The 25,608-nt window shown below is 54.6% G+C and overlaps 1 protein-coding gene across 1 annotated transcript; it reads left to right on the top strand.

Moving 5' to 3' along the window:
- The first annotated feature begins 2,419 nt into the window (after positions 1-2,419).
- Positions 2,420-25,027, top strand: LOC137366360 (E3 ubiquitin-protein ligase TRIM65-like). The gene is made up of 6 exons (XM_068028263.1): positions 2,420-2,945; positions 5,115-5,210; positions 6,496-6,726; positions 7,433-7,652; positions 12,606-12,689; positions 24,485-25,027. The coding sequence occupies exons 1-6, from the start codon at positions 2,466-2,468 to the stop codon at positions 25,009-25,011; spliced, it is 1,638 nt and encodes a 545-aa protein (XP_067884364.1). The 5' UTR covers positions 2,420-2,465; the 3' UTR covers positions 25,012-25,027.
- Positions 25,028-25,608: the final 581 nt, after the last annotated feature.

Here is a 25,608-nt window from a genome sequence, read left to right as displayed (position 1 = left end):
GTTCCTGGTCAGTGTCAGGTTGCTGGTCAGTGTCAGTGTCAGGTTCCTGGTCAGTGTCAGGTTCCTGGTCAGTGTCAGGTTGCTGGTCAGTGTCAGTGTCAGGTTCCTGGTCAGTGTCAGGTTGCTGGTCAGTGTCAGTGTCAGGTTCCTGGTCAGTGTCAGGTTCCTGGTCAGTGTCAGGTTGCTGGTCAGTGTCAGTGTCAGGTTCCTGGTCAGTGTCAGGTTCCTGGTCAGTGTCAGGTTGCTTGTCAGTTTCAGTGTCAGGTTGCTGGTCAGTGTCAGGTTCCTGGTCAGTGTCAGGTTCCTGGTCAGTGTCAGGTTCCTGGTCAGTGTCAGGTTGCTTGTCAGTTTCAGTGTCAGGTTGCTGGTCAGTGTCAGGTTCCTGGTCAGTGTCAGGTTCCTGGTCAGTGTCAGGTTGCTGGTCAGTGTCAGTGTCAGGTTCCTGGTCAGTGTCAGGTTGCTTGTCAGTTTCAGTGTCAGGTTGCTGGTCAGTGTCAGGTTCCTGGTCAGTGTCAGGTTGCTGGTCAGTGTCAGTGTCAGGTTCCTGGTCAGTGTCAGGTTCCTGGTCAGTGTCAGGTTGCTTGTCAGTTTCAGTGTCAGGTTGCTGGTCAGTGTCAGGTTCCTGGTCAGTGTCAGGTTCCTGGTCAGTGTCAGGTTGCTTGTCAGTTTCAGTGTCAGGTTCCTGGTCAGTGTCAGGTTCCTGGTCAGTGTCAGGTTGCTGGTCAGTGTCAGTGTCAGGTTCCTGGTCAGTGTCAGGTTCCTGGTCAGTGTCAGGTTGCTTGTCAGTTTCAGTGTCAGGTTGCTGGTCAGTGTCAGGTTCCTGGTCAGTGTCAGTGTCAGGTTGCCGGTCAGTTTCAGTGTCAGGTTGCCGGTCAGTTTCAGTGTCAGGTTGCTGGTCAGTGTCAGGTTCCTGGTCAGTGTCAGGTTGCCGGTCAGTGTCAGGTTGCTGGTCAGTGTCAGTGTCAGGTTGCCGGTCAGTTTCAGTGTCAGGTTGCCGGTCAGTGTCAGGTTGCCGGTCAGTGTCAGTGTCAGGTTGCCGGTCAGTTTCAGTGTCAGGTTCCTGGTCAGTGTCAGGTTGCCGGTCAGTTTCAGTGTCAGGTTCCTGGTCAGTGTCAGGTTGCCGGTCAGTGTCAGTGTCAGGTTGCCGGTCAGTGTCAGGTTGCTGGTCAGTGTCAGTGTCAGGTTGCCGGTCAGTTTCAGTGTCAGGTTGCCGGTCAGTGTCAGTGTCAGGTTGCCGGTCAGTTTCAGTGTCAGGTTCCTGGTCAGTGTCAGGTTGCCGGTCAGTGTCAGGTTGCTGGTCAGTGTCAGTGTCAGGTTGCCGGTCAGTTTCAGTGTCAGGTTGCCGGTCAGTGTCAGGTTGCTTGTCAGTTTCAGTGTCAGGTTGCTGGTCAGTGTCAGGTTCCTGGTCAGTGTCAGGTTCCTGGTCAGTGTCAGGTTGCTTGTCAGTTTCAGTGTCAGGTTCCTGGTCAGTGTCAGGTTCCTGGTCAGTGTCAGGTTGCTGGTCAGTGTCAGTGTCAGGTTCCTGGTCAGTGTCAGGTTCCTGGTCAGTGTCAGGTTGCTTGTCAGTTTCAGTGTCAGGTTGCTGGTCAGTGTCAGGTTCCTGGTCAGTGTCAGTGTCAGGTTGCCGGTCAGTTTCAGTGTCAGGTTGCCGGTCAGTTTCAGTGTCAGGTTGCTGGTCAGTGTCAGGTTCCTGGTCAGTGTCAGGTTGCCGGTCAGTGTCAGGTTGCTGGTCAGTGTCAGTGTCAGGTTGCCGGTCAGTTTCAGTGTCAGGTTGCCGGTCAGTGTCAGGTTGCCGGTCAGTGTCAGTGTCAGGTTGCCGGTCAGTTTCAGTGTCAGGTTCCTGGTCAGTGTCAGGTTGCCGGTCAGTTTCAGTGTCAGGTTCCTGGTCAGTGTCAGGTTGCCGGTCAGTGTCAGTGTCAGGTTGCCGGTCAGTGTCAGGTTGCTGGTCAGTGTCAGTGTCAGGTTGCCGGTCAGTTTCAGTGTCAGGTTGCCGGTCAGTGTCAGTGTCAGGTTGCCGGTCAGTTTCAGTGTCAGGTTCCTGGTCAGTGTCAGGTTGCCGGTCAGTGTCAGGTTGCTGGTCAGTGTCAGTGTCAGGTTGCCGGTCAGTTTCAGTGTCAGGTTGCCGGTCAGTGTCAGGTTGCTGGTCAGTTTCAGTGTCAGGTTGCTGGTCAGTGTCAGTGTCAGTTTGCGGGTGAATGCCATTGCCTGTGAACGTTTCAGTTTCGATTTTTAGTTTCGATTCCGCTCGGGCGACAGTGGCTCCGGAAACAGAGAGGAGGAGGAGGAGACGGGGGGAGAGAGGAGCTGATCGGCCTGGAGTTACAGCTGAGAGTTTCAAACACTGAATACAAGAAAATCGCAGGCGAGAGAGAGAGAGTGAAGAAGGGACAGGGAGTGAGGGAGGGAGGGACAGGGAGGTAGTGTGAGAGGGTGAGGGAGGGAGTGTTTGACTGGTTGAGGGTAGGATGGGCACTCAGGAGCTGCTGCGCTGCTCTATTTGCCTGGAGAGTTTCCGTTCCCCGGTGACCACCGAGTGCGGCCACAGTTTCTGCAGCGACTGTATCTCAGCGCACTGGGACCGGGAGAGCGGCGGCTGTAGCTGCCCCGAGTGTCGGCACAGCTTCCCCAGCAGACCGCAGCTGGCCAAGAACATCCGCCTGAGTCAACTGAGCGAGGCCCTGCAGCGAGAGAGGGCTGACCTCGACCCCCATCCCGGGGCTGACCCCCATCCCGGGGCTGACCCCCATCCCGGGGCTGACCCCCATCCCGGGACTGACCCCCATCCCGGGGCTGACCCCCATCCCCGGACTCTCTGCCCGATACACCACAAGCCGCTGCAATTCTTTTGCCGCACGGAGCGACTCAACATCTGCAGCCTCTGCAATAACGAGGACCACAAAAGCCACCAGGTTGTGAGAGTGCAGGAGCAGCTGGAAGAAGCCCGGGTAACTATTACTAACATTGTGAACTAGTAACCAGCTGGAACTAGTAACCAGCATCAATGCGCGTAAACAAAAACTTGCATTTCTATAATAAAAACACAAACATGCTGGAAATACTCAGCAGGTCTGGCAGTATTCAGGGTCACTGAATTGAAACATTAACTCTGCTTCTCTCTCCACAGACCCTGCTAAACCTGCTGAGTATTTCCCGCACTTCTGTTTTTATTGCAGATTTCCAGCATCTGCAGTATTTTGCTTTTGCATGCATTTCTATAGCGCTTTTCACAGTCTCAGTAATTCTGAAGGGGAGTCACTGTTCGAATGCAGAAAAGATCTAACATCACTAACTACAATCCCCAGAGCTAGAATCTCTATTATCACTAAATAGTTAAATCAGAAAAGGTAACTGCCGTTAATATTGCTCGCTGGTGACAACAGCACCAAACTCCCTCAAATTGCAACATGTATCAGTAACTAAATCCCACATCATTAACTAGCTCCATCATTACCACATCGCTGGAGCCTCACTAACTACCGATAGATACATGTGAATGCCTTAACTCCCCAAGGTAAATATGGTGTCTTCTTAAAGGGGCACCACTCCCTATAACCAGAGCGACTCACTATCCCAGTGCACTCCCTATAACCAGAGTGGCTCACTGTCCCAGTGCACTCCCTATAACCGGAGTGACTCACTGTCCCAGTGCACTCCCTATAACCAGAGTGGCTCACTGTCCCAGTGCACTCCCTATAACCGGAGTGACTCACTGTCCCAGTGCACTCCCTATAACCAGAGTGACTCACTATCCCAGTGCACTCAATATAACCGGAGTGACTCGCTGTCCCAGTGCACTCACTTTAACCAGAGTGACTCACTGTCCCAGTGCACTCCCTACAACCAATGTGACTCGCTGTCCCAGTGCACTCCCTATAACCGGAGTGACTCACTGTCCCAGTGCACTCACTATACCCGGAGTGACTCACTGTCCCAGTGCACTCAATATAACCGGAGTGACTCACTGTCCCAGTGCACTCCCTATAACCAGAGTGGCTCACTGTCCCAGTGCACTCAATATAACCGGAGTGACTCACTGTCCCAGTGCACTCACTATAACCAGAGTGGCTCACTGTCCCAGTGCACTCACTATAACCGGAGTGACTCACTGTCCCAGTGCACTCCCTATAACCAGAGTGGCTCACTGTCCCAGTGCACTCACGATAACCGGAGTGACTCACTGTCCCAGTGCACTCAATATAACCGTTGTGGCTCACTGTCCCAGTGCGTTCACTATAACCGGAGTGGCTCACTATCCCAGTGCACTCCCTATAACCAGAGTGACTCACTGTCCCAGTGCACTCCCTATAACTGGGGTGGCTCACTGTCCCAGTGCATTCACTATAACCGGAGTGGCTCACTATCCCAGTGCACTCCCTATAACCAGAGTGACTCACTGTCCCAGTGCACTCCCTATAACCAGAGTGACTCACTGTCCCAGTGCACTCCCTATAACCGGGATGGCTCACTGTCCCAGTGCATTCACTATAACGGGGGTGGCTCACTGTCCCAGTGCACTTCCTATAACTGGAGTGACTCACTGTCCCAGTGCACTCCCTGGGCTGAATATTGTGGCACTGGCAGGCACTGGGCCAAAACGGTGGGAAGAATCCTGCCTCTATCATTTGGAGCTCGCCCTTGCAGCACGATCCCATGACTCCCAGGCAATTTACAGCCTGGCGTTGGGGTCCCTGTCCCTTTAAAGACAGAGTCATGCCTCCAAGAGCTGCTGGCCAATCACAGAGCTGACAGCTCAGTGGTCATGGCAATGCCACCAGGAGCAGTGGCCATTGCTGGTACTGTACCAGGCCTGGGACCCAGGACCAGCGGTGGAGACTCGGACCTCAGGTAAGTGAGGTGGGGCCGCATGCCAGAGACCTCCTCCTGGCTTAGTGCCTTTTACTAGGCCTCAAGTAGCCTCTGGGTGTGAAGACCTTCTTCGACCTATCCCATCTCGATTAAACATGGCGAGCCCCACACCCACTCGCCTCCCGTTGCAATTCACTTAGCACCTCCTGCCCCACCCTGCCCACGTCTTCAGAAGGCCCATAAAATTCAGCCCCATAACCAAAGACAGGTTCAGATTAATACACCATTTTCTGTTTGCAATTTGGCAGGAGCAAATTGTGAAGTGTCAGAGGTCAGTGGAGTCACAGCTTCAAATGACATTGGATGAGATTACAGCCTGGAAGGAAAGAGCAGCCTCCCAACAGGTGAGACATTACTCTGCCCTCCAGTGTTATCTTGATGAATGTGTCTTCACTCCATCCTTCATGATATTTGTGTCCGGACTGTCCTCATGGCCTGTGGTGATGGCGTGTTGTAACGGACCTTGTGAGGGCTGTCATTCGCCAATCACCCAGCCCTCCCCTAAGCCCCAACTCACTGGGCAATCAGCCGCAAGCTTGAGGGTTCCATCCCTCAGCCCTTTCACCATGGTGGACTCTGCTCACCCTCAAAATACTGTGGTGGGAGGCAGGGGTGGATTAGGGGAGTGGGGGGACAGTGAGGAGGGGGCAGGGATGGTGTGGGGAGGAGGTGTGGGGAGGGGGGGAGTGGGTGGTAGTGTGGGGAGGGGGCAGAGATGGAGGGGGGGAGGTGGGTGGTAGTGTGGGGAGGGGGGGAGGTGGGAAGCCAGGGTCTTTTGGGACCAGTCAGTGATATGATAATGAGACCCTTCCTCCGAGGAGGCTGTGAAATGCACAGTATCTCTTGGTTATACTGCTTTTTCTGCTTCATCCTATTCCTGCCAGCTCCGTGAGGGGTCCCGAGGAGCCCATGTCACAGGAGCCCTTGGAGCAGGCTTTCAGCCACCACTTCAAGAACACCCTGACACAGTTCCACACGGCCTGCTCCCCGGCTCACTGGTTGGACCTGCTGGCCATGTGACTGTATTAGTCCCCGTCCGTGTAGCAGAGCCTGGTCTCTAATTGTCTCGGCCATCCCTGCCATTGGACAAAGACCTTGTTTCACTCGGACCATGTGGTAGTCGGTGTGCAATGTCCACCCCCTGATAAAAGAACCCACACACAGGCATCTTCCACCCCCTCAAAATAAACTTCAGGATCTGGAATATCAGGATTGGACTATTCGGTCATCTAAGGACCCACAACCCGGAGTGGAAGAAAGTCATCCTCGTTCCCGAGGGACAGCCGAAGAGGAAGATCTCTTGGTCTACAAGCCCTGACTCTGCTCCTGCACCATCAATATATAACCTCACCCTTGTGAGATGGGTGACTCCCAGTACCTGATTGCAGGCTTGTGTGGCTGGGGGAGAGTGGGAGTGTGGGGGGGGGGGGGCGGGGGCGTGGGGGTTTGTGGGGGGCGGGGGGTTTGTGGGGGGGGTGGGGGTTTGTGGGGGGCGGGGGGGGTGTTTGTGGGGGGCAGGGGGGTGAGGAGAAGCTCTTCTCCCTGCGGCCCCTCCACTCCCCAACTGATTTAAGCCCTGCCCCATGATCAGACGTCCCCTTTCTAGGAGATTCCTTCTTTTGCCTACAGGCGTCTTTCGAGCGAATCAGAGGGGAGGTGGAGGAGGAATTTTGTAAGCTGCTGGTGACAGTGGAGAGAGCCAGAGGCCAGGTCGTGGCTTCAGTGCAGGATGCAGAGCGAGTGCATCTCCATCACTCTGGAGCAATACTGCAGCATCTCGAGCAGAGAGTGTCTGAGCTCAGGCAGGAGCATCTGGAGCTGCAAACATTGCTGGAATGTCACGACCATATCCTGTTGCAGGTAACACAGGCAGTACCACCCCCTCCCCTTCCCACCCCCTCTCCACCCCCACTTCCTACCCCCTCTTTCCACAGCACCCCCCCGCCACCGTCGCCCACTCCCGTTCCCCCTTCCCACACCCCCCCCCCCCACTACCCAACACCCTTTCCCACCCTGCGTTTCCTCCTCTGGTAATGGCAGCCAACTTATACAGAGCAAGATCCAATAGCAGCAATGCCTGTTCATTGCCGAGGCCATGGGCGACATTGGCAAGGCAGGCACTTATTGCCCATTCTTACCTGTCCTGAGAAGGTGGTGATGGGCCTTCTGTTTGATACAATGGAATGTCTTTCTGGGCTACAACAGACACAGTTAAGGATCTGGTGTCACATCCAGGTCCAGACTGGGTGAGGACGGCAGGTTTCCTTCCTTAAAAGACATTTGTGAACCAGATGGGTTTTTATGACAATCCAACAGCTTCACAGTCACTTTAACTGAGACCAGCTTTTTTATTTCCCAAAGTATGTTGGAATTTGAACGTATTCTCCTAGATCACTACTCCAGTGATAGAAGCCCTCCAATCGCTGACTGTGCAGCAAAAAACCTGCTCAGAGCCAACATGAGGAGACTGAGTTCAATTTGAAGGAAGGACAGTGTCTAACCTCCCCATCTCTCCACTCAGCCTAGTCACACAAACCCTGTGTTTTCTCTCCTCACATCTCCGCAGGGACCACAGATATCGAGGATGACCCCAGACTGTCCTTTGTGTCCAGCACCCCAATCAGAGGTCCCAGAGCACCTGAGCAAACTGAGTACAGCAACAAAAGAATTGTCAGAGCTGCTGAGAGAGCAGTTGGATGTCTTCACCCAGCTGAACATGCCGGTCAGTGCCCTCGCCGGTCAGTGCCCTCACCGGTCAGTGCCCTCGCCGGTCAGTGCCCTCGCAGGTCAGTGCCCTCACCAACCAATCAGGCCTCAACCCTAAAGGGCTGCATTTTGTGTCCAGTCACTGGTGGCTGGTTTTAATATAAGACTGTATCACTAAGGGATACATTGAGCAGGACACAGCAAAGGGAAAGGAAGGGCGAGGAAGATGAGGAGGAAGAGTAAGCAGGGCAGAGTGTCTCTGCAGAGCACTGCCCCTTCCCTCTGGCACTGCCTATTGGGGAGGCTGTATTCATATCCACACTATTGGACAGGCCTTAACATGAACCCTGCTCCAATGGCTGTATCCATCCTTGTACTAACCCATTAGGAGGTTAGTCTGATGCAGGGGGAGGATTGTATGGACTGCCACAGTCCAAGCGATGGTTGGATAATGCAGCAGGCTGTTGGGGCCAAATGGCCTATTGTTTCTCCAATTTCTTATGCTCACACCCACACCCACCAAATGCAAAGATCTTGCTAGATGTTAGCCCGGAACTCAGAGCTGTATCTACAGTCTCTCCTCCCCGAGACTGTCTGGAGCTACAGTCTCCCTGGGACCATCTGGAGTTCCTGTCTCCCTTCCCTGGGACCATCTAGAGTTCCTGTCTCCCCTCCCCGGGACCATCTGGAGTTCCTGTCTCCCCTGCCTAGGACCGTCTGGAGTTCTTGTCTCCCTCCCCTGGGAGATGGAAGATGGAGCTGAGTGCTGCAACTGTACTAAACCAATTGGTAGATGTCACTCTGTTGGTTAACTGGTTTGGTTGTTGAGTACATCACCCAGTGAGGTACTGAGCCACCCACAGAACAGGGAGGGCTCTGGCCCCATCCCCACCCTGTGCTGAATTATACCTCATCTGATTATAAACTTGTGTTTTTTAATTAATTCCTATTATGTGACTTAGCCTGAAGTAGATGGTCTGTTAGTGTGGTAAGTTTCTGCCCATTAGAATGATTCAGAGAAGGCAGCATTGTTCAAATGTACAACTGGAGACAAGGATATGTGTTACTACTCAGAAACTAGCCCGTTCAGTGCAGATTTTGATCAGTCACAGATGGACCTGCCTATCGAAGGTGTCCTTATAATTGTGTCATGTTCATGGGAAGTGCAGTGATGGAAAAACAAAATCAAAACAAAGAGGTATATACAAAACAAATTAAAAAGACTGGTACACTTGCCTTCTGAAAGATGGAAGAGAAATTGATATATACCTTTGCCTACACTGAAATACACATTCATGTCTGCTAGAATTAAAATTAAACAACTCATCACACATGGATGTAAGCTATCCACAATGTGAGCAAAAACAAAGGCACTCACAGATGCCGTGTCTCCAGCTACAATCGCTACAATAAAGAGTGAACATCTCTCATTTTATCAAAATGGGCTAAAATCAGAAGCTATACAATTGAAGCTGAGCAGGCAGATACTGATTCAAAAAGGATAGTTTCTGAGGCAGAGAAACTGCCTCACTGTTCAGTTTTAAAAATGAAATCCTATTGAGGAAATGGAGACCCCACAGTGACTTGCAGAGGAGGAGTAGACATTAGTTCACCAAATTGTAGTTCCTCCTAAATGTTGCAGAGAGATTCTGCGAATGGCCCATGAAATCCCTATGGCTGGGCACATGGGTATCTTTTACTGGCTACGAATCCGCAAAGATGTGGTTAAATTTTGTCAGATCTGCCATACCTGCCAGGTTGTTGGGAAACCACAACCTGCAATCAAACCTGCTCCACTGATCCCCATTCCTGCTTTCTGGGCACCTTTCAGTATAGTTCTAATCGACAGCGGGACCTCTACCCAAAATCAGGACAGGTTATCAATACCTTTTAACCACCTTGTATATGGCCTCCCGATTCCCAGGAGCCATACCCTTCAGGAAAATTACTGGCAAAGCTGTATTCAAGGGGTTAACCCAGTTTTTCACCAGATACGGACTCACCGAAGAAATACAGTTGATCAGGGAACCAATTTCATGTCCTGAATGTGCCAAGAGGTCATAAAAAGCCTCAGTATTCACCAGTTGAAATCCTCAGCAAATCACCCACAATCACACGGGGCCCTGGAATGAGTCACAGAATCATAGAGTTATACAGCACAGAAACAGGCCCTTCAGCCCATCGTGTCAGTGCCGGCCATAAGAACATAAGAAATAGGAGCAGGAGTAGGCCATTCAGCCCCTCGAGCCTGCCCTGCCATTCAATAAGATCATGGCTGATCTGTCCCAGGCCTCAACTCCTCTTTCGGGCCTGCTCTGTCTAACCCTCAACTCCCCGAGATTTCAAAAATCTATCTACATCCTCCTTAAATACATTTAGTGACCTAGCCTCCACAACTCTCTGAGGCAGAGAATTCCAGAGATTCAGCACCCTCTGAGAGAGGAAATTCCTTCGCATCTCAGTTTTAAATGTGTGCCCCCTTATTCTGTAACTATGTCCCCTAGTTCGAGATTTTCCCACTAGTGAAAACATCTTCTCAACATCTACCCTGTCAAGCCCCCTGAGAACCTTTTATGTTTCGATAAGATCACCTCACATTCTTCTAAACTCCATTAAATAAAGACCTAACCTGTTTAGCCGTTCTTGATAAGACAACCCCTTCATCCCAGGAATCAGCTGAGTGAACCTTTTCTGAACTGCCTCCAATGCTAGTATATCCTTTCTTAAATACGGGGACCAAAACTGTACACATTACTCCAGGTGCAGCCTCACCAACACCCTGCACAGTTGTAACAAGACTTCCCTATTTTTAAACTCTAACCCCCTAGCAATAAAGGCCAAAATTCCATTTGCCTTCCTAATTACCTGTTGCACCTGCATGCTATCTTTTTGTGTTTCATGTACAAGAACACCCAGCCCCCTCTGTACTGCAGTATTTTGTAGTCTTTCTCCATCTAAATAATAATCGGCCTTTTTATTCTTCCTACCAAAGTAGATTACCTCACACTTTCCCACATTGAACACCATCTGCCAAGTTTTTGCCCACTCACTTAACCTATCTATAACCCTTTGCAGATTCTTTGTGTCCTCATCACTACATGCCTTCCCACCTATTTTTGTATTGTCAGCAAATTTAGATACTCTACACTCTGTCCCTTCCTCTGTCATTAATATAGATAGTAAATAGCTGAGGCCCTAGGACCGATCCTTGTGGCACCCCACTAGTTATGGCTTTCCAACCTGAAAAAGACCCGCTGACCCTCCAACAGTGCAGCACTCCCTCAGTACTGACCCTCCGACAGTGCAGCACTCCCTCGGTATTGATCCTCCGACAGTGCAGCACTCCCTCGGTACTGACCCTCCAACAGTGCAGCACTCCCTCGGTATTGATCCTCCGACAGTGCAGCACTCCCTCAGTACTGACCCTACAACAGTGCAGCACTCCCTCAGTACTGACCCTCCAACAGTGTAGCACTCCCTCAGTACTGACCCTCCAACAGTGCAGCACTCCCTCAGTACTGACCCTACAACAGTGCAGCACTCCCTCAGTACTGACCCTCCAACACTGCAGCACTCCCTCAGTACTGACCCTACAACAGTGCAGCACTCCCTCAGTACTGACCCTACAACAGTGCAGGACTCGCTCTGTACTGACCCTCCGACAGTACAGCCCTCGCCCAGTACTGACCCTCCGACAGTGCAGCACACTCTCAGTACTGACCCTCTGATAGTGCAGCGCTCCCTCAGTGCTGACCCTCTGACAGTACAGCCCTCGCCCAGTACTGACCCTCCGACAGTGCAGCACTCCCTCAGTGCTGACCCTCTGACAGTACAGCCCTCGCCCAGTACTGACCCTCCGACAGTGCAGCACTCCCTCAGTACTGACCCTCTAACAGTGCAGCACTCCCTCAGTGCTGACCCTCCGACACTGCAGCACTTCCTCAGTCCTGACCCTCTGACAATGCTGTGCTCCCTCAATACTGACCCTCCGACAGTACGGCGCTCCCTCAGTACTGCCCTTCCGACAGTGCAACACTCCCTCAGTACTGACCCTCCGACAGTGCTGCACTCCCCCAGTACTGACCCTCCGACAGTGCAGCACTCCCTTAGTACTGACCCTCCAACAGTGCAGCACTCCCTCAGTACTGACCCTCCGACAGTGCAGCACTTCCTCAGTACTGACCCTCCGACAGTGCAGCACTTCCTCAGTACTGACCCTCCGACAATGCAGCACTCCCTCGGTACTGACCCTCCAACAGTGCAGCACTCCCTCGGTATTGATCCTCCGACAGTGCAGCACTCCCTCAGTACTGACCCTCCAACAGTGCAGCGCTCCCTCAGTACTGACCCTCCGACAGTGCAGCACTCCCTCAGTACTGACCCTCCGACAGTGCAGCGCTCCCTCAGTACTGACCCTCCGACAGTGCAGCACTCCCTCAGTACTGACCCTCCGACAGTGCAGCACTCCCTCAGTATTGACCCTCCAACAGTGCAGCATTCCCTCAGTACTGACCCTCCAACAGTGCAGTACTCCCTCAGTACTGACCCTCTGACAGTGCAGCACTCCCTCAGTACTGACCCTCTTTCAGTGCAGCACTCCCTCAGTACTGACCCTCTGACAGTGCAGCACTCCCTCAGTACTGACCCTCTGTCAGTACAGCGCTGGGAGTGTCAATCTGGATTATGGCTCAGGTCCCTGGTGTAGAACTTGAACTCATGACTTTCTGACATCAAGATGAGAGTGCTACCCATGGTGCAACACTGACACTTAAACCGCTGCCAACTGGTAAATGTTCCAACAAGCAGAAGTTAGTCATTTTGGACTCGGGCAGAAAGAGCTCATGATGAATCTCGCCATTCCCTGGAGCTGAGACACTTTTCATCTCTGAACTACAGTACCTATATTTCCCCATGATTCAGGTATGTTTAATAATCGGAGGGAGAGAAGCACAGTCAGTGGCTCTCTCCAGTTTAACATGGAAACATTGGAGCTCAAATAATATCCATCTTCCTCTCTGCTTCTTCCTATCCAGATACTGAGACAGTAACTCTCTCTGTGTCCAGATCCCTCCAGGAAAGTCAAAATGAAACCCAGTCCAGGCTGGAACTCCTGCAATGTGAGTATCAGGGAGGGAAGATTTATTCTGCATCTAACCCCATGCTGTAACTACCCTGGGAGTGTTTGATGGGGACAGTGTCGAGTCATAGAGTAATATACGGCAGAGAAGGAGGCCATTCAGCCCACTGAGTCCGTGCCAGCTCTCCGCAGAACACTCTAGTCAGTCCCATTCCCCCCGCCCTACAAATTTATTTCCATCACGTGCCCATCCAATTTCCTTTTGAAGTCATTCATAGTCTTCGCTTCCACCCTCCTCATGGGCGTCGAGTTCCAGGTCATTCCCACTCGCTGCGTACAACAGTTCTTCCTCACATCCCCCCCAGCATCTCTTGCCCAAAACCTTCAATCTGTATCCCCTCGACCTTGCACCATCAGTTAATGGGAACAGTTTTCCTTGTGTAACTTATCTAAACCTAATGCATCGGTGCAGACTCGATGGGCTGAAGGGCCTCTTCTGCACTGTATTATTCTGTGATTCTGTCATAATCTTATACACCTCTTATTAAATCTCCCCTCAATCTCCTTTGTTCCAGGGAGAACAACCCCAGCTTCTCCCACCTAACCTTGTCTCCTCTGCTCTCTTCCTCCGGCGGGGGAGCGCCCTGACTGGGGATGACCATGTTCCAGACTCGGAATAGATCCCGGTAAAAGACAGGCAACTCCCTCAGAGAGGTGCGGCTAACGTTCTCCGGCGGGAGCTGCGTGTTGTCTTGAAGGCAGTGACACTGGCGGAAAAAATACGTCGCCAGCGCACACCATCTGGGAGGACGCTCGACGTACAGGTATCTCTGCAGGGTCCCAAGCCGGAGAGTCACAGCCTGGGTGCAGACACACACCAGCGACTGGCCGCCCACCTCGATCAGGAGACTCAGGACCACGGCAGAGACCCAGTGTTTCCTCTTGCCCCAGAAGAAATCGACAAATTTCTTCTGGATCTTGGTGTCGAATGCAGGGGGTGGGGCCAAAGTGACCAACCGGTACCACAGCATCGAGGCCACCAGTTGGTTTATGACCAGCACTCAGCCCCTGTAGGAAAGCACTCGGAGCAGTCCTGTCCAGCGCCCCAGCCGAGTGGTGACTTTTGCCTCCAAATCCTGCCAGTTTGCCGGCCAGGCTTCCTCAGCGAGGCTAAGGTGAACTCCTAGATAGAGGAGGTTCGTGGTGCTCCATGCAAAAGGTGTCCACTCCTCCGGTAGGGAGTCCACCCGCCACTGACCCACCATTTCTCCCAATTGATCCTCGCGGAGGACGCGGCAGAAAAGGACTGCTGGCAGTCGCGCATCTTTCGCAAGTCAACGGGATCTGTGACCGCGAGGAGCACGGCGTCGGCGTAAGCCGAGTGGATGACCCACGTGCCTGGCCTGTGCAGAGGCAAACCTGTCAACCTCCTGCGAAGCAGGCACAGGAATGGATCCACACAGATAGAAACATAGAAAATAGGAGCAGGAGTAGGCCATTCGGCGCTTCGAGCCTGCTCCGCCATTCATTATGATCATGGCTGATCATCCAACTCAGTAACCTGTTCCCACTTTCTCCCCATATCCTTTGATCCCTTTAAACCCAAGAGCTATATCTAACTCCTTCTTGAAAACATACAATGTTTTGGCCTCAACTGCTTTCTGTGGTAGCGAAATCCACAGGCTCACCACTCTCTGGGTGAAGTAATTTCTCCTCATCTCAGTCCTGAAAGGTTTACCCCGTATCCTTAGACTGTGACCCCTGGTTCTGGACTCCCCCACCATCAGGAACATCCTTCCTGCATCTACCCTGTCAAGTCCTGTTAGAATTTTATAGGTTTCTATGCGAGCCCCCCTCACTCTTCTGAACTCCAGCGATGGTATATAATTGGCTGGACATGGGCAATCCCAAAGCGATGGGGCGCTGTGAAGGACCCGTTAACTTTGACTAGACACTCTGCGGCGGCGTATAAAAGTCGGACCCAGGCCACGGAATGCGGCCCGAGTACAAACACGCGCAGAGTCCTGAAAAGGTATTCGTGATCCACCCTGTTGAACGCCTTCTCCTGATCGAGGGAGAGAAAGGCGACCAACAGACCAGTCCTCTGGAAAAGATGGATCAGGACCCGGACCAGGTGGATATTGTCCTGGGTGGAACGGCCTGGGACCGAATCTAACCCCATTTTTAAAATCTTTTCTAGGTGGCCTTTATACCCCAGGCCCTTTTTATATTTTTCATGACGAGGGGGCCTTTATTCCTCAGGCCCCCTTTCTTTACATAATTTTAATATAACTTTATTAAAAACAGATAAATAAACAAAAAACTCAAATTAAAATGCCATTCTCGGTGTCGACGATGCACTCCAGTCCCTGCGGTGCCCACCGGTCGCGGAAGGCCTCAAGCGTACCAACGGACACCGCATGCTCCTTCTCCAGAGACACCCGGGCGCGAACGTAACCGCGGAAGAGGGGCAGGCAATTGGGGAGGACGGACCTCCTGACGGCCCGCAGCCTGGACCTGTGAATTGCCACCTTGGCCAGGCCCAGTAGCAGACCGACGAGGAGATCCTCCTCCCGGCCCAAGCCCCTCCGCACCGGGTGCCCAAAGATCAGGAGCGTGGGGCTGAAGTGCAGCCAGAACTTGAGGAGCAGCCCCTTTGTATCTAACCCCGTTTTTTTTTTTTTTAGCTTTACTCTGTATCTAACCCCTGTACTGTACCTGTCCTGGGGAGTGTTTGATGGGGACAGTGTAGAGGGAGCTTTACTCTGTATCTAACCCCGTGCTGTACCTGTCCTGGGAGTGTTTGATGGGGACAGTGAGTGTAGAGGGAGCTTTACTCTGTATCTAACCCCGTTTTTTTTTTTTTCTTTGTTTTTTTTTCTTTTGCCCCGGGTGTGTTTGATGGGACAGTGTAGAGGGAGCTTTACTCTGTATCAAACCTATTTTTTTTCTTTATACCTGTATCTAACCCCGTTTTTTTTTTTTTCTTTTTATGTCGAGGGGGCCTTTATTCCTCAGGCCCCCTTTATATACACACTTATATTTTAAAATAACTTTATTAAAACCAGATAAATAAACAAAAACTCAAATTAAAATGCCATTCTCGGTGTCGACAATGCACTCCAGTCCCTGCGGTGCCCACCGGTCGCGGAAGGCCTCAAGCGTACCGGCGGACACCGCATGCTCCTTCTCCAGGGACACCCGGGCGCGAACGTAACCGCGGAAGAGGGGCAGGCAATTGGGGAGGACGGACCTCCTGACGGCCCGCAGCCTGGACCTGTGAATTGCCACCTTGGCCAGGCCCAGTAGCAGACCGACGAGGAGATCCTCCTCCCGGCCCAAGCCCCTCCGCACCGGGTGCCCAAAGATCAGGAGCGTGGGGCTGAAGTGCAGCCAGAACTTGAGGAGCAGCCCCTTTGTATCTAACCCCGTTTTTTTTTTTTTAGCTTTACTCTGTATCTAACCCCTGTACTGTACCTGTCCAGGGAGTGTTTGATGGGGACAGTGTAGAGGGAGCTTTACTCTGTATCTAACCCCGTTTTTTTTTTGTTTTTTTTCTTTTACTCTGTATCTCACCCCGTGCTGTACCTGTCCTGGGGAGTGTTTGATGGGGACAGTGTAGAGGGAGCTTTACTCTGTATCTAACCCCGTTTTTTTTTTTTTTTTTACAAGGTGACCTTTATCCCTCAGGCCCCCTTTATGTACATATTTACAGTTTTAAAATAACTTTATTAAAACAGATAAATAAACAAAAAACTCAAATTAAAATGCCATTCTCGGCGTCGACGATGCACTCCAGTCCCTGCGGTGCCCACCGGTCGCGGAAGGCCTCAAGCGTACCGGCGGACACCGCATGCTCCTTTTCCAGGGACACCCGGGCGCGAACGTAACCGCGGAAGAGGGGCAGGCAATCGGGGAGGACGGAACCCCCGACGGCCCGCAACCCGGACCTGTGAATTGCCACCTTGGCCAGGCCCAGGAGCAGACCGACGAGGAGATCCTCCTCCCGGCCCAAGCCCCTCCGCACCGGGTGCCCAAAGATCAGGAGCGTGGGACTGAAGTGCAGCCAGAATTTGAGGAGCAGCCCCTTCAGATACTCAAATAGGGTCTGCAACCTCGCACACTCCATATAAATGTGGAACACGGACTCGTCCAGGCCGCAGAAAGTACAGGTGGCCTGGGAGTCCGTGAACCTACTTAAAAGCCTATTGCACGGGACTGCTCTGTGCAGCACCCTCCACCCCAGGTCCCCGATGTAAAGGGGGAAGACTCCCGCGTAGAGAGACCTCCATCGGGGTTTCCCCTCGCCGCCAGATGGCAACGCGGACCGCCAGGGCGTGTCCGGCCGGCTGACGAGGGCGAGGAAGTGGAGAGTGTGCAGGAGCAGCCCGTACAGGAAACCCCTCCGCGCCGATTGGAATGGCACGGAGGGCATTTCCGAGAGGCGGCTCGGGTTGTGCGGGACCGGCTCCCGAGGAGGGTTTCGGGGCCTGGGCCCGATGAGCAGTTCCGGCCGAGCGGGAGTCAGCTCGGCCGGGATCGCTCCGCACTCCCGAGCCCCCTCGCCACCCGCAGTGAGGGGCGTCCCGGGGGTTTCGGCTACTCCTCCGCCCGCCGGACCGTCCCCGGAGTCGGCCGCCCGGACAGCCGAGGCGCTCTCCTCCGCCGGCGGGGGAGCGTCCTGACTGGAGGCGACCATGTTCCAGACTCGGAAAAGATCCCGGTAAAAGACAGGCAACTCCCTCAGAGAGGCGCGGCTAACGGACTCCACCGGGAGCTGCGTGTCGTCTTGAAGGCAGTGACACTGGCGGAAAAAATACGTCGCCAGCGCACACCATCTGGGAGGACGCTCGACGTACAGGTATCTCTGCAGGGTCCGAAGGCGGAGAGTCGCAGCCTGGGTGCGGACGCACACCAGCGACTGACCGCCCTCCTCGATCGGGAGACTCAGGACCGCGGCAGAGACCCAGTGTTTCCTCTTGCCCCAGAAGAAATCGACGAGTTTCTTCTGGATCTTGGTGGCAAATACAGGGGGCGGGGCCAAAGTGACCAACCGGTACCACAGCATGGAGGCCACCAGTTGGTTTATGACCAACGCTCGGCCCCTGTAGGAAAGCACTCGGAGCAGTCCTGTCCAGCGCCCCAGCCGAGCGGTGACTTTCGCCTCCAACTCCTGCCAGTTTGCCGGCCAGGCTTCCTCAGCGGGGCTAAGGTGGACTCCCAGATAGAGGAGGTGCGTGGTGCTCCACGCAAAAGGTGTCATCTCCTCCGGCAGGGAGTCCACCCGCCACTGACCAACCAGGAGTCCGGAACATTTCTCCCAATTGATCCTCGCGGAGGACGCGGCAGAAAAGGTCTGCTGGCAGTCGCGCATCCTCCGCAAGTCAACGGGATCTGTGATTGCGAGGAGCACGTCGTCGGCGTAAGCCGAGAGGACGACCCGCATGGCCGGCTCGCGCAGAGCCAATCCCGTCAACCTCCTGCGAAGCAGGCACAGGAAGGGCTCCACGCAGATGGTATACAATTGGCTGGACATGGGGCACCCCTGACGCACTCCTCTCCCAAATCGAAGGGGCGCCGTCAAGGACCCGTTAACTTTGACTAGACACTCTGCGGCGGCGTATAAAAGTCGGACCCGGGCCACGAAATGCGGCCCGAGTCCGAAAGCGCGCAGAGTCCCGAAAAGGTAATCGTGATCCACCCTGTCGAACGCCTTCTCCTGATCGAGGGAGAGAAAGGCGACCGACTGACCAGTCCTCTGGGAAAGATGGATCAGGTCCCGGACCAGGTGGATGTTGTCCTGGATGGACCGGCCCGGGACCGTGTAGGACTGGTCGGGGTGGATCATGTGGGCCAGCACGGAGCCCAGGCGGGTAGACATAGCCCGGGCAAAGATCTTATAATCCGTGCTGAGGAGGGAGACCGGACGCCAGTTTTTAAGCAGGCGGAGATCGCCCCTCTTCGGCAGCAGGACGATGACCGCCCTGCGCCACGAGAGGGGCATCTCCCCGGTCGCCAGGCTTTCCCCCAGGACCCGCGCGTAATCGTCCCCCAGGACGTCCCAGAACGCCCTGAGGAACTCCACGGTCAACCCATCCAGCCCTGGGGATTTGCCCCTCGAGAGCTGGTGGAGGGCGCCAGTCAGCTCCGCCAACGTGAGCGGAGCCTCCAATCCTTCGGCGCCCTCCGGGCTGACCTGCGGCAGGTCCTCCCACAAAACTCTGCGCGCATCCTTGCTGGACGGATCCGGAGAGAACAACGCACTGTAATACGTCCGGACCAGGAGGCCCATTCCCTCCGGATCCGTGATGGAGGATCCGTCGTCGGCCAGCAGCTCGACGAGCTGCTTACGGACCCCCCGCCATTTTTCCAGCGAGTAGAAGAAGGGTGAGGCGCGGTCCAAATCTTCCAGGATCTGGATCCGCGACCTCACGTACGCGCCTCGGGACCCTATGAGCTGCAGGTTCCTCAGCGCGCCCTTCTTCTCTTTGTACGCCTGCCACAGGGCCGGGTCCGCGACGGCATGACCGAGGCGGGATTCCAAGTCGAGCACCTCCCTCTCAAGGCGCCCGACCTCGGCTTCCCGCCTCTTGGTCGACCCCTTCGCGTACTCCTGACAGAAGACGCGGATGTGAGTCTTGCCCACATCCCACCATAGCCTCAAGGAGGGGAAGCCCCCCTGCTTCCTTCTCCAGTCGGCCCAGAATCGACAGAACGAGTCCCGAAATCGCACGTCCTCCAGCAGCCGGTTGTTAAAGTGCCAGTACGCAGACCCCGCCCGCGTGCGGAGCGGAGTGAACTCCGCCCACACCAGGCGGTGGTCCGAGCACGGCACCAGCCGCATGGAGGCCGCCGAGACGCGGGAGACGTACGCCTGCGAAATGTAGAGGCGGTCGATTCGCGACCCCCCTCCTCCAGACCTCCACGTGAAGGCGCTGGAGTCGGGATGGAGATTCCGCCAGACGTCCACCAAGTTTAGGGAGCTGATCAGTCCCCTCAACTTCTCCACCGACGCTTGGCCGCGCTGGGGACCGGAGCGATCCCCCACCTCGAGGGTGCAGTTAAAATCCCCCCCGAGGATGATGCACTCGCCGCTATCGATGGAGCTCAAGAGAGCGGACACTTCTTCAAAGAAGCGCGCTTGCAAAGCGCCAGGCCTGGGCGCGTACACGTTCACAAAGTGGAGCGGCACGCTACCCAGGCGAACGGCGAGGTGGAGCAAGCGGCCCGGCACTAGCTCCTTGACCCCCAAGATCTCCGGCTGAAAAGTCGGGGCCAACAAGATAGCCACCTCACCAGAAATAGGGGTGAGGTGACTCATGTAGACCCCACCCTGCCACTCCAGGAGCCAGGTGGCTTCGTCTCCCGGAACGGTGTGGGTTTCCTGCAGAAAGCTCACCGCGTATCTCCCTTCCCTAAGGACTGAGAGATTGTGAAATCTGCGGTGAGCCCCTCTGCTGCCGTTGATGTTGAGGCTGGCTATGGTTATCTTCATGTCAAAGGTACTTAAAACCCGTCACCAACAGCTCACTGTGAGGAGGGAGTGGAAGTGCACCTGGCCCTCCACTCCCCCAGCAACCCATTGAGGAACACATTAAAACGGCGCCTCTCAACCAGTTTCACGTCCGCGCGCTTGCCCGCTATCTTAAGGGCGGCACGGACGGACTGGATGATCAGCGCCAGATTCGACCAACGGTCGAGGGCCAGCTGAACTTTATTGCGGCAACCCCTGCAAGCCGCGAGGAAATCCCGGAGTTCCGCCGTGGAGATGAGAGGAGATTCGGTGGGAGGCACGAGGGACTCCACCACCTCACTGGCGATGGAATCAAGATCATCCTCCGTGCCCCGCACCGAATCCCCATCCTCCTCCGGGTCGTCACCGCCAGCGGCCAACACATCCACCACACACTGTGGGGCGGACGTCCCGGCCGCGCCAGCTGGTCCCGCCTCCGTCACGATCCCACCCCCAGGATCGATGGCGGAGGAGTCCTCTCTGGGTTCTATTGTGAAACTGGAGCCTGTAGGCACCAGCGGTTCAGGACCCCCCTCCACCTCCATCCCCAGGCCAATGACTGGTCCAGGGGAGACAGAAGTTCCGGACTCCGGGAAACCAGCCGGAGCCGAGACTGGAGGCGGCGAGAGGAGGCCATCTCCCGCTCCGCCAGCACCCACAGGCCCAGCAGATGGGGCAGCATTCTCAGTTATAACTGGGTCGGGTGTCTCCTGGTTGGTGGTGGACTCCGGCTGGGAGGCCCGACCCTCTGGGGCCTCGCCCTCCCCTTCATTCAGGACACCCGACCCAGTAGCAGTGGCGGAATGGGCAGTTTCCCCAGGCTCCCCCACCACAAGCAGGGCCCCACTTACTCCTTCAGGAGGGGCCTCACGTACCGGGGCCATCCCCTCCCCTCCATCCTGAGGAATAGGGAGCACCTGCCCGGACTTTGCAGCCTTGGTGGTGGCGGTAGGGGGCACCTGAGGACCAGAAACAGGAGGCAGCTCCCCTCCAACAGATGGGCCCTGCACCTCAGGGCCCTGTGTTATTTCTGTGGAGGGGTGCCTTCTCCTCTTTTTCGCACTTGGGCGCGGAGACTCAGAGACCTCCATGTCATCAGAGGCCTCCGCCTCCGCACCCTTTTTTCCTTTTTTAGTCACCCTGGGCCTGAGCCCAGCCCTGGGACAGGTGGATTCCATGGGAATGGGCTTTGGGCTGAGCTCAGGCTCGGGTTGAGTCAAAGTGTCCAGGGGACGCGCCTCACGATGTTTCTTTTTTCCCCGCGTCTTCCTTCCGCTCGGACGGACGCTCCCCTCCCCGCCAGAGGCTGTGAAAACCACAGCCTCCGGAACCGACTGAGCGGTGTCTGTTGGATGTGCGGGGGGAGTGGGAGGAGGTGCTGTGGAACCACTCTGGGCCGCCGAGGTGGAGCTGGCGGCCGGGAGGTTGGGGCAGTTCTTCCGAACATGCCCCACCCCCTTGCAGACGTGGCACCGCGCCCCGTCCGAGGTCCAAAAGACGCGGTAGGCCGTCCCCTGGAACTCCACATTAAATTGGCCCTCCGTGTCCTCCTCCCGCGCCAGCTGCATAAATAACTGGCGGCGGAAGGAGTAGACATGTTGGAGGCTGTGCTCCCGAAGACCAAGCCGGACTGGGGTGATCCCCGACCTCACCTCCCCCAGATGGTGCAGGTGGGGGAGGAGGAGCTCACTGGGAATGAAGGGTGGGACGTTGGACAACATTATCCGATGCGCAGTGGCCCCCAGAGGGTCCACTGGCAGGAAGGTCCCCCCCACAGTGAGCCCTTTACTCAGGGCCAGGGACACCGCCCGCTCGGTCTTCAAAAAGAACACAGCCTTCCCATACATCTTTGAGGCCGCAACAATGGCCGAGGGGCCGACAACCACGGCCATTGCCTTAACGCAGGCCTCAATAGACATGTTGGGGTGGGGATAGCTCTTCACCCCATGGCTGCATGTCAATAATTTAAAGGGTGACGGGGCCACGTGGGCAGCCACAGAAGCTGCAGCTGCGTAGGTAGTAGAGGGCCCCGCCACCGGTGATGAAGGGCTTGCCATGGGTCCAAGAGCTAAACCCACCCCAAATTGTGGACTTGCACACCAAATATCAGCGATTTAACTGAAAATATTGAATGTGTAGTAAAGACAAACAAACAAACAACAGATTAGTGGAGAGGCTGAGGTAATAGAGGAGAGGCAAAGGCAGGCTGGAAGGGATGACTTGCTTTCTGGAGGTGGTGCTCACAGTACACTTAAAACAGTCTTTGAAGTTGGTCTTCCGGTCTTCTGGTTGGGGGAGTCGTCTTCACCTGGGTCAGCTGAAGCTGCCCAGGCACTATCTATCCCCTTCCGTCTGTTTAGCTGGGCAGCTTCAGCTGACCCAGGCTTGGCAATTGGGGTGGGGAGGGAGCTTTCCTGTGTGCTTTTGCAGCAGCACAGATTCCTGTTGAATTGGCAGCCCCACCCCTTGTTGTTCCAGCCACTTGTTCCTCCCCCAACAGTCCAAAGTAAATTACTGGTGTTCAGCACCCACCACCAGACAAAGCCTTGTTTCCAACAAAAAAAGAATGTCACTTTCTTCTCTTTTAAAGGTGATTGTTGTTGGAGTTTTCCTCTGCTTGTTTGTAGAAGCTCTCCCTTGCTCAGTGTAGCTCCTCTCTCCACCTCTGCAACCTCCAACTGCCACCAGCACTGTCAGCTGCACCTCGTTGATGCACTCAGGCTCCCAAATCAGTGGGCAGCCAATCCCCGTGCTGTACCTGTCCTGGGAGTGTTTGTTGGGACAGTGTAGAAGGAGCTTTACTCTGTATCTAACCCCGTTTTTTTTTTTTTTCTTTTTATGTCGAGGGGGCCTTTATTCCTCAGGCCCCCTTTATATACACACTTATATTTTAAAATAACTTTATTAAAACCAGATAAATAAACAAAAACTCAAATTAAAATGCCATTCTCGGTGTCGACAATGCACTCCAGTCCCTGCGGTGCCCACCGGTCGCGGAAGGCCTCAAGCGTACCAACGGACACCGCATGCTCCTTCTCCAGGGACACCCGGGCGCGAACGTAACCGCGGAAGAGGGGCAGGCAATTGGGGAGGACGGACCTCCTGACGGCCCGCAGCCTGGACCTGTGAATTGCCACCTTGGCCAGGCCCAGTAGCAGACCGACGAGGAGATCCTCCTCCCGGCCCAAGCCCCTCCGCACCGGGTGCCCAAAGATCAGGAGCGTGGGGCTGAAGTGCAGCCAGAACTTGAGGAGCAGCCCCTTTGTATCTAACCCCGTTTTTTTTTGTTTTTTTTTAGCTTTACTCTGTATCTAACCCCTGTACTGTACCTGTCCAGGGAGTGTTTGATGGGGACAGTGTAGAGGGAGCTTTACTCTGTATCTAACCCCGTGCTGTACCTGTCCTGGGGAGTGTTTGATGGGGACAGTGTAGAGGGAGCTTTACTCTGTATCTAACCCCGTTTTTTTTTTTCTTTCTATGTCGAGGGGGCCTTTATTCCTCAGGCCCCCTTTATATACACACTTATATTTTAAAATAACTTTATTAAAACCAGATAAATAAACAAAAACTCAAATTAAAATGCCATTCTCGGCGTCGACAATGCACTCCAGTCCCTGCGGTGCCCACCGGTCGCGGAAGGCCTCAAGCGTACCGGCGGACACCGCATGCTCCTTTTCCAGGGACACCCGGGTGCGAATGTAACCGCGGAAGAGGGGCAGGCAATCGGGGAGGACGGACCCCCCGACGGCCCGCAACCTGGACCTGTGAATTGCCACCTTGGCCAGGCCCAGGAGCAGACCGACGAGGAGATCCTCCTCCCGGCCCAAGCCCCTCCGCACCGGGTGCCCAAAGATCAGGAGCGTGGGGCTGAAGTGCAGCCAGAACTTGAGGAGCAGCCCCTTTGTATCTAAGCCCGTTTTTTTTTTTTTTTAGCTTTACTCTGTATCTAACCCCTGTACTGTACCTGTCCTGGGAGTGTTTGATGGGGACAGTGTAGAGGGAGCTTTACTCTGTATCTAATCCCCGTACTGTACCTGTCCAGGGAGTGTTTGATGGCACAATGTAGAGGGAGATTTGTTCTAGATTCTGAGTGGGTTTCAATCTGGATTCACTTCAGTATTTCCTTTGAATTACTATCCAATAGTGGTCGTTGTGACCTGCCCTGACACTGCCCTCCATGGTTGAATCACCCAAATAATGGTCATTAGTGATGGGAGTGGGGGTTTTGGAGATGAATGGTGTCTGGGGGTGCGGGGGATATTGTCAGTCTGGGTGAAGTCACTCTGCGATGTGTCCTTATCTCGCGCTCTCTCTTGATGCAGATTTGACGGTGGTGACATTTGACCCAAACACGGCCTCTGACCAGCTGGAACTGAGGGGGAATGGACAGCACGCGCTCAGCTCGCACCCCAGGGTCCAGGATTACCCAGAGCACGTGGACAGATTCAATCGGCTGTGCCAGGTGCTGGCCGTACAGGAGTTCTCAGGTGGCCACCATTACTGGGAGATGTGGATCACTGGAGGCCCAGTGCTGGTGGGCCTGACTTACCGCCAAATCCACCGAAAAGGCCGCGGCATCGCCTGCTTTCTGGGACGTAACCATGTCTCGTGGTGCCTGGAACTGGCTGAGGGCACCGGGAGGCCCTGGCACCATAACCAGCCAGGTGATCCAGTGCCTGCCCCTTACCAACGTCTCGGCATCTACCTGAACTTCCCCAGTCATACCTTGTCTTTCTATGGCATTACTGACAGGGCTGTCCTCCTCCACCAGTTCCAGGCCACCTTCACCCAGCCCCTGCTCCCTGCCTTCCAAATCAACAGGGGGGCCAGCATCCAGATTGGGAACTAGATCCTGAACCCCAAGACCCGGAGTGGGAATGAGATCCTGAACCCCGAGACCCGGAGTGGGAATGAGATCCTGACCCCTGAGACCCGGAGTGGGAATGAGATCCTGAACCCCGAGACCCAGAGTGGGAATGAGATCCTGAACCCCGAGATCCGGATTGGGAATGAGATCCTGACCCCTGAGACCCGGAGTGGGAATGAGATCCTGAACCCCAAGACCCGGAGTGGGAATGAGATCCTGAACCCCGAGACCCGGAGTGGGAATGAGATCCTGACCCCTGAGACCCGGAGTGGGAATGAGATCCTGAACCCCGAGACCCAGAGTGGGAATGAGATCCTGAACCCCGAGATCCGGATTGGGAATGAGATCCTGACCCCTGAGACCTGGATTGGGAATGAGATCCTGAACCCCGAGATCCGGATTGGGAATGAGATCCTGACCCCTGAGACCTGGATTGGGAATGAGATCCTGAACCCTGAGACCTGGATTGGGAATGAGATCCTGACCCCTGAGACCTGGATTGGGAATGAGATCCTGAACCCCGAGATCCGGATTGGGAATGAGATCCTGACCCCTGAGACCTGGATTGGGAATGAGATC

The sequence above is a fragment of the Heterodontus francisci genome, unplaced genomic scaffold, assembly GCF_036365525.1.
Source record: "Heterodontus francisci isolate sHetFra1 unplaced genomic scaffold, sHetFra1.hap1 HAP1_SCAFFOLD_377, whole genome shotgun sequence".
In the NCBI taxonomy this organism is placed as follows: Eukaryota; Metazoa; Chordata; class Chondrichthyes; order Heterodontiformes; family Heterodontidae; genus Heterodontus; species Heterodontus francisci.
Note: the sequence above shows the minus strand (reverse complement) of the source record. Positions and strands in the feature narration are given on the sequence as shown.